Here is a 9,420-nt window from a genome sequence, read left to right as displayed (position 1 = left end):
TTGCCAGAGAGCAGTGGATGGGTAGCAAAGCAAATCTGTTTTAGGCCACGTAAACTGTTCACATGTCCATGCACTTAGGCCAGGGGTGTGCAATCATTTTGGGCGGAGGGCCGCTTACTGAGTTTTGGCAAGCCATCAAGGGCCACCAGGGTCAGATAAATATTAATTTTCTAAATTTTTTAGGGGCCCCACAGGCCAGATAGACTGGCCTGGCGGGCTGCATCTGACCCACCCCTGACTTAGGCACACCAGAGACATGTAGCAGGACTGATGCCTGACCAGGTGATAGACTTAGCAGCCAAAGCGTATTTGGCTGTCTAGGCCATTTCTGGTAATATTGCCCATGATTCTTTCTTTGCCATATAGTGAATGAGCAGTGCTCGCAGGTTACCAGTGAGAAAGAAACACTTAATGCAGAAATCATTTAAATGCAGGAATGTCCATGCTAAAACAGACCAATGGTGTTTCTCCTTCCTTACCCCAGGTCTGGCTTTGATCAGGGCCACATGCATTGAGGGAAAGCATAGAAGCATTTATGCACATAATCTGTGATAAAACCTGATATTCTTCCTCCTCCCACCTATGCTGAATCCCAGGGGAAGATAACATTTAAAATTAAATCCTACATAAAAGACAGCAAATGCTGACACAAGCGTGTGTGTGTATGTACATACATGGCTTGACCCAAAGCCCACAACCCCTCAAGTCTTAACTTGAGGGTTTTTGAATCAGACTCATAAAATAGCTGTAGCATTCAGGCCCGGTCCTCGGTAGGAAAAGGACTGGGCCCTTTGTTTTACTGTATATCCATTGACTTCAAATTGAGAGTCTTAGGCCAGAGCTGTGAGTAAATCAACTTCCTTCCACCGACATCACTGGAACTACATCAACTAAATATCTGGCCTTGCAAACACACGTCCCAATGCAAGGCCATGTCCTCCTTAACCACTAGCCTGTTTTTTTTTTGCTAACGTACAATAGTTTTTAAGCATCCTGTGCTCCATGCTGCCAATTTGCACAGAAACAATAACTTCTGTGTCATGAAACCACCAACAAGGGCAGTTTATGATACAACATTAGACTCTTGTACCACACCTGCTGTCTACTGCTTTGGCAAAGCGTGGATTTTCCTCCTGGAATTTCCCATGTTCTAAAATGCAGGATTTCCTCCCTGCCTTGGCACGTATGGATGGGAAAACAATTTACTTAAAATAAACAGTTCCCAGGAGATGCGGGGCCAGAGAAACAGCTTCTCAGATGCTGAACATAGGCATTAAAGGCCTGCTTCAAAGCCCAAAGTTGGCTGTGGATCAGGTCTTAATTTCAAAAGGATTCAAAGTTTTCTTTATCGGCCCACATGCCCTCTAATACATACACACATTTTAGCTTCAAACAACAAAAGCCATGAGTCTCTGAGTAAGGCTGAACTCCCAACTGCTGGAGCTCATATGGACCTGGACCCTGCAAATCCTTCTTGGTCATTACTAATTTATTACTGCAATAGCGGCAGTGATCCCCCTTGGTAGAGGATGATCGCTCCTACGGGTCAAATGCACCAGTGGGAGAAGCCTGCATGTGACTTGTTTTATGTGAGGAGGCCATTGAGCATAAACAGCCACGTGGACCTTAGTGTCCAGTGGCAAAGGGATCCAAGACAACCGAAGTTACTCCTCTACTGCAGCCTTCATCCACCTTCACAGCCATTGAGAAGTATGCCTCCTGCATCTGCCTGCTCCACCACTGAGGTCTTTCTGCTGTGTTGCTCTTCATCTGATACCTCGCCTTTGACTTTACGGCCCTACCAGGAGTACAAGACTCCGGATGGTGTTGTTCTTAGGGTCATTGGTGCATGCAAGCCTCTCTACCCCATCAAGGTATCAGTCCACAGAAAGGAATCTATGACTTAACTGCCTTGTCAAAGTTGGGACAAGCCTGCCTGTGGCAAGAAGAGAAAGGACCTAAATGCAGACAGTGCACAGAGCTGACATCACTTAAATGCAGTCACCACTGAGGGGAGTGTGATAACAATACTACAGAATAATGGTTCAGAAGGGGTAATTTGCCCACATTGCCTGGCCACCAGGGCTATTCCTACCTGCTACCCTTATGAGAAGTGCCGCACAGTCTTTAATGCCATCCATTGGTCCAGACTTCAGATTTAGGACTCATCCAAACGGTACTGCCTAATGCAATATTTGACCACTGATTAAAGACAGAATCTGGGTCTCCTGAGAGTGGGCATTGATTAATGACTGAGAATGGACTACTAAGCAGTCAGAGGTATGGCTGGAAATCTCATAGTAACCACAACCCGCCCAACCTTTGTCATGAGAAGCGATGCAATCACAGCCAGAAGGACAAGGGTAGGCCATATTATCTCGATTCACCTATGACTTTCCCATTGCCTCTCTGCCGACTGTTTCGAAGAGGAGGCACCTCCAGAGAAATGATGCCTGAGCTCTCAAGGATGTTCACCTCCACTCGTAACCTCCCCACAAGCTGTTGGGGCCGGATGCTGACTGTGTACTCGTACTTCCCCAGACGCCTTTGCAAGAGCTCTTCATAATGCAGCAGGAAGACAGCCTGGGTCTTGCGGGGAATGGTGCCAGATGCCCTGAACATCTCAAATCCATTCTCCCTGCAAGGAAAGTTCAAAGGGGCTTCACTGAAGTCAGGTCCTTTATGTCCTCAGCTAGCAACCCCTCATAAATGACCGTGTAAAACGCCATGTGTAAGCAGGGAGCTTCCATAAAAAGAGGAGTTTTAAAAGGACTGAGATTATTAAGATGGAACAAGTGATATGACAAGTTCATTAAAAAGGAACATGAATTACAGAGGAAACAAAGAGGAAGGATGGTACGGTAAGTTAGGTACTTGCTTGGGACTCCTGAAACCCAGGCTGAGTTCACTGCTCTTCCATATCTCTTATGCAACCTTGGTTAAGTCACTTAGGCCCAGGTCTACAAAGGTATTTAGGCTCCTACACAGCTGTGTGGATCTGGCTCTTATTTCCTCTGTGCCTCAGTTCCCTATCCATAAAACAGGGATGATGACACTACCCTATCTCCTAAGGGGTGATGTGTGAGGTGCTTAGGTACATATATGTATAAGTATATATAAGGGGTGAAGTGAGGCACTTATATACTCTGGCAGCAGGGGCCATAAATTGTCCAAACAGAGACTGACATATATCTAGGCTATTATTTAAAAGGAGAAAATAAGAAGCCTTACAACAGGATGAGAGTAAATTATTGGGAATGCTACATAGCGTTAACGTGAGAACAGAGCACTACTCATGTATAACACTTAGCAAGTATGTAAAAAAAAAAGGATCAGGGTCTCACTATCTAAAGTTACCTGAACTCAGATAAATATTATAAGGGTCATCATCAACCCTTAAACTTCAAGGCTTAAGCCAATTAGCAGCCAGGGTCAGGAGGAAAATTTTCACTGCATGCTATATGGAATTGCAGGCGTGTTATTGGCTTGGGTAGTCTTCCTCAGGGGCATCGTCTTCTGGTTATGCGAGATGCTGAAGTGGATGGACAATAGAAATTCCTGCACTGCAGGCTCATATTATGCATCTCTTATAGAGACATCAAGGGCACATTTGACCACCCAGGAAACTAGAAGGCAGTATATTTGTGACATAGCTGAGAAAGCATAATCATGAGTATACATATGAGTGCACATATAAATGAGTGCACATATGAAGGAGACTGAAGATGCTTTTTCCCCCCGTGTGTCCTGGACTGTTCTGTCTATGAACAACGGATCACTCACCAGGCCTATTGAGTTTTTTTCTGGCTGTCAGTGACTAATTTTACACCCATGGTCAAGTTACTTAATCTTTGTGCCCCTGAGTTTCCCAGTCTCTCTCTTGGGAAGTGATAATATGTATCGCCCCCACCAGGATATTGGCAGGCTTAATCATCCAGAGCCCCTTGCAAGGAAGCTAGTATTTAAGAACTAAAGCTAAAGCCTCAAAAAGGTAAAGAGGAAGACATTTAGTTTAGTTGCCCCAAACTAAATGGACGGAGACTTACCCCTTGTCCGTGGGACTAGAACGCTTATTGTCCTTCTCTTTGCCTTCATCTTTGTGTTTTTTTTCTTTCCCTGTGACTTCTCCATGGTACGTCCTGTCCCCAGCAATCCTGGAGAGATCGGAGACATCAGCCTTACAGATCCACAGTCACGGAGACAAATTCAGGCACGCGGCTCATCGTGCCGCAGTGACATTGCTTGGGCATGGAATAAGGCCAACCGGAACAACCCCAATAAAGGCGAACAAGCGACAGAAACATCGACTCAGATGCTGAACCACAATTTTCCTATCTGGCTCCAAGGTTACAATAACTCCCGGATTATTCATAACACTTCTCAACTACCAAACCCCAGCTGCACTAGGTAAGTAGCTCATTCCAAAGGGAATAAAGAAAGGTGAAAATATGCAAAGTAAAGAGCAAAGCTATGTACAAGGGCAACTATGCAGGGGGGTTTATTGGTCCAACATATTGCACCACATAAACCCTGGTTACTGAATGCAGACTTCTGTCTGACCAAATACTTCTTTCTGGGAACGAGACACTGGACAGTGAACACCAACTGGGGAATATTATGGGATATTCTAAAATACAGTAGAGAGAGAAAAGAGCCAGCAGAACAATTGTTTTATGTGGCAGTTTCAGCCCAGTGTCTCCCCCCAGAAAGCCGAATTCTTAACCATTGGACATGCTCCGGGCACAAACGTCCTCCCTCCGACGTCCCTGCTACTAAATTCATGATCAATGCCTGGCTGCCTCTTCAAGGAAGCTGAAGGAGAGGGAAGTCCTGGCTTTCCATCCCAAGCTTCATCAGAATCAGGCATCACCCAACAGATATAACCCAGATTTTATCTGGAGCCATTTTTGAGTCTCCAACAAGGTCTAGCTGTTTTGAGTCTCCATCAAGGTCTAGCTGTTTATACTTTTTAACATTGCGGGGGGCAGTTGTTCATCACCATTTGGGGGCATTTTTGCCCAGGTTTGTTTGTAAGGCACTTTTCTCAAGGCACTGAGCCAAGTCTTGCCATGTCCTAATGCTGAGATATTAAGTTTACCAGACCCTTTATAAATTCCCATGTCATAACTGGTTTTCCTTCTAACTTAACAAGACCCTTTTATGGGCAATATCCACCGCCCACTCCAGTCAATGTGAGATTCTCCATTTACTTCAATTAGTTTTGGATCAGGCTCCTCTTGGTTATAGAATCCAAGTTTTTGCATTATTTGCCTCCACAGAGTTCCCCGTTTGCTCTGCCAACTCCTCCCTCCATATATTTAGTGGTCATAGCTCCAAGGACGTGGTCCTGCTAGCTCTATTACTCAACCAAGAGAGGTTCCTCCTGAAGGACATGAGATGACCCCAGTTTTATAGCACCAGGAACAAGAGCAGTCTGGAAAATTTTCAACCAAACTGCTTTGCTGGTGCCTTGAAAATAATTTCAGAGAGGATCAATGGAGCCCAGGCACGGTTTGGATTGACACCCGTGTACCTGTGACATAGTGCGAAACTCCAGGGCTTCAACTGGTTCCAGCCCCATTCCCTTTTCTGGGTATTTTGCAGTTGGGAGGTGTTAGTCCAAATCAAAAATACATCAAAAAGCACTCAGTTTGAAATATCACAATCACCAAGAAATAGAATTACCTTTCCCTACTGGCAGCTTTACTCAGAGCAACCTTGCCAGCATATTTCTAGGCATTGGCACCAGAAAACCCAAAGCACGTAGAGTTTTCAAGCAGCCTAAAACACTTCAAGGTTCTCTCTCCAGTGTATCCTTAGACTGAACCTCAGAAAATGTCATAGCTCCCCTTGCTTTCCCTACTCACACCTACCACACAGCACATCAGGTGAGATGGTGCACAATTAAAACCCTTCAGGAGTTTTCCAAGAAAACGTTTTGCATTGGAAAACGCCCCAATTTTTAAAATCAAAGCTTAGTGCATGACGACTGGAAGTAGCAATTTTGGGCAGTCCTCGGGTCAACAAATGCCTGTGAATTCCCAGGACTGGATGCAATGGCCCACGAGGCCCCTTCCAATCCTATAGTCCTAGGCAATGCCCTGTTTTGGGATAATCAGTAGCCTCATGGTCAGGATACTTGCATGAGCTGCACAAGACTGAAGTTCAAGTCTCTACTCTGCCTCGTTTAGAGAAGAACGTATCACCTGAAAGAGCAACCTAACTACTGGGCTGTGTGGAGTGATTGCTCTCTATCCTTTTCACAAAAAATAAAAAAAAATCTTTGAAAGGGTCTCATCTTTGTGCAGAATGAGACAATATCTTTGAAGTCACAAACGTGTTTGTTGACTGGGAAAGCCTTTTCCCCTCCAGCTTTCAGCATAACCTACATGGTAAAATTGGAGACAAAGGCAGCAGCGGGGATCTGCATCTCAAACACGCCTTCCTTGGCCTCAGATCCGCTGTTCACCATGGTACAGGAAACAGCGGTGAAGGCGTAGCGAGAAATGATTGTGGATTTCACCGTGAATTCGGCCATCCGGGGCCTAGTCTCCTGTAGAAATTGGACAGGTTGTCTGTTAGAAACATTAACACGAAGAAGCCAAACAACCCCTTCCTTGAGCAGTTCTCTGCCGACCCCAAGGTTTGAATATGACGTGCAAACAAAGAAACCTCATAAAAGCCCACAGGCTGAAGAGCATGAGAACTATTTTGTGTCCCCCATGAACAGGAGTGTCACAAAATGATGCTCCTTGAACGTCATCCAGGCAGGATGGTATTTTCCATCAATGGAGAAAGTTTATACATGGACATAGTCCATGAAGACTGAATCCTGAATTTGCTGAAGCGCATGGTACAAAAAGGGTTTGTAAAGTCTGGACACATATTAGCTTAGGTTCTCAATCTGGGATTATGAGTGGTGTTGCGAGGGATGTGATTACCCTCTCTCTTTATGGCTAAATGGGACAGGAGCCCAAGGAAAAAAAGATCTTCCTTTTACAATGTACAACCTTTATGCAAAAGTGAACGTAGGGTCTCCACAGGATACAGCTTATAGTCATTACAATTAAAGGATCAACTCCTCAGCGGGTGTAGGTCTGGATAGCTATGCTTACTTCAGTACAGTCAGGATGATTTATACCTACTGAGGTTCTGTTCATAAGTCTCCAAAGCTGGATTGACCAGGCCTAGTGGAAAACACGTGCATGCAGCTGAGGCTCAGTGAGCAACATGTCCTTTTTAAAGTGCTCTGGCCATCTTCCAGCAGGGACCAAAGCTAATGATCCATGCTGGAGTCATGGAGACTTGAAGGCAAATTTACATCTCTGAAGAATATGCTTTTGTACACAAGTCCTAGAATGAACCTGGAATTCAAAAAATAATTCAAGGGGGGGTGCAAACCCATGAGCTTTGAAACTAAAGAAGCTGACAACTGCGTAACTAAATCTTTTAATGGCTAATATGTCCTTGGAAGAAGTCTGGTATAGGATAGACTATATGAAATTAGCTACTCTAACACAGCCACAAGTAAAATTTCTCTGGCACATTGGCTTAATGGGTTAAAGACAGATCTTTAAAAAGAGGAAAGCTGCTAAAGAGTTAAATAGGTCACTAATAAGCCAAAATAAATACATAACTCTCAGTAGCTTAGCAAATGTAGGTCCCGTTTCTATCTGTCTTATAATGAACTGTATCTTCTCTGGTAACTGTCCCACTGAAATCAAGAAAATGGTCCTCAGCTAGCACATCTACATGTGCAATTACTTCAAAGCAATAAGCTCCGGTGTAAGTTTATTGCTCCCGGCTGCGGCTTGAACATGTGCCCAGGACTGCAGCATGCTGAGCTGTGTCAGAGCAGCCCCAGCTGGCAGGGAGCCCTGGGAGTCAGCCTGTCAGTCCAGGGCTCCTCCAACCTGGCTCAGCATGCTGCAGAGGGGCTGGCTTGGGGCACAAGGGTGCTTCAGTCTGGGACTAGCTGGCAGGCAGCCCCCACGCTGAAGCCCCCCCGTGCCTGAGGCAACTGGGGCAGCATCTACACATGTGCTGCTGCGGAGTAAAAAACTCTGCAGCAAGATAGTACTTATATTTACAAGTACTACCCTTCTATGGAGTTTATTAGTTTACTCCAGCCTAATAGCCCTGCATGTGTAGACACTAAGCCGCATGTAGATGAAATGAGGGGCGTGCGTGCACGCCACTTTAAAGTGGGCTAAATGCTTTTGCACCGCTTTAATGGTGTCGGTGTTTGCACGCCTCGGTGGTGTATTGTGCAGTAATTCCAGCCGCTGTAGGAAATTCAGCTGCGTAATACGCCTTAAATGACTTGGGACGCAGCAAACTAAAACTCCTTCGAGGAGTTTTAGCTTGCTGCCCCTACAGCTGCGGAGTGAAGCACTGGGCTCCGTGCAGCTCCATGGCCCTGCAGGCAGCCTGGCAGCAGCCTGGGAAAGCAGGCTCTGCCCTAGAAAAGCAGTGAGCTTGATCTTTTCTTTTTTCTCCCCTGGAGCCTGCCTGCCTGCCTGAGCTGCATAGTGCTTCTCTCTGCAGCTGCGGTGCCACCCAGGACTGCCCGAGCTCGGTGCCTGTGGGCAGGTGCCACCTGTGGGGGGAGCTGTCACTGTCACAGAGGGAAGCACCAGCCACCCCGCTCCCTGCAGCCCAGGGACCGCTCTGCCCACTGGCAGCTCGCCCTCCCCTCCCTGCCAGAGAGGCAGGTAAATCAGCGGGGTGTGTGCACGACACGGGGGTTTAATTAGCCCTAAATTGAAATGGTGTTTTTTAAAACCCACCACTTCAATTTAGGGTCCTTGTTTCATCTACGCACGCCCTGAGACATTAACTGCAGCGCCAGTCTACTCCGCAGTAAATATCTCATGTAGCTGTGCTAAGAGTAAGTGACAGTCCCAGATAAGACAGAGGATGCACTCAGATCCTATGTTTTGATCTGACTGAACACCACAAACCTAACTGACATGGCTGTTAAAATCTAGATCTCCTAATTACAGACTTATGGCATGCCACTGGAAATTGTATTTAATACCAGCCCAGGGCAAATTCCAGTTCCCTGTGGGAATTTCTAAGTGTTTTTAAGTAGTTACAGCTAAGTGAACTCCTCCAAAATAAACACGCTCTCATTACCTCTAATTAGAAGGTGGAAAAAGTTCTGATCTGGAGTTTTGGTTCAGGCTTATTTCAAAATGCCACTAATTATCTGAGTTACTCCTGTAAGAGACTTGCTTGTGATTTGCTATAAAATCCTCTGAAAGTAAAGGATAAACAGCTGAAGCATTAAAATTAGTTTTACACACAATGGGCATGTCTACACATGCACTTTAGTGCTCAGCAGACTACTTTACTGTGGATTCAAGTATCACGTGAAAAATGGTGACATTACGCTAAGGCACACAGTAGTCTACTGAA

General features: G+C 45.6%; 1 protein-coding gene across 1 annotated transcript in view; it reads right to left on the bottom strand.

The window, feature by feature from the left end:
• Positions 1-9,420, bottom strand: part of ITIH5 (inter-alpha-trypsin inhibitor heavy chain family member 5) — a 72,094-nt gene that overhangs the window by 50,416 nt on the left and 12,258 nt on the right. The window contains exons 3-5 of the mRNA XM_019509603.1: positions 6,390-6,553; positions 4,047-4,154; positions 2,388-2,638 (exon numbers count right to left, since the gene is read on the bottom strand). Of these exons, the coding sequence (XP_019365148.1) occupies positions 2,388-2,638; positions 4,047-4,154; positions 6,390-6,553 (523 nt within the window). The remainder of the gene's footprint in view (positions 1-2,387; positions 2,639-4,046; positions 4,155-6,389; positions 6,554-9,420) is intronic.

This window comes from Gavialis gangeticus, unplaced genomic scaffold (assembly GCF_001723915.1).
Source record: "Gavialis gangeticus isolate Ggan-Ray unplaced genomic scaffold, GavGan_comp1, whole genome shotgun sequence".
NCBI lineage: Eukaryota > Metazoa > Chordata > Crocodylia > Gavialidae > Gavialis > Gavialis gangeticus.
This window is presented reverse-complemented; position numbering and strand designations above follow the sequence as displayed.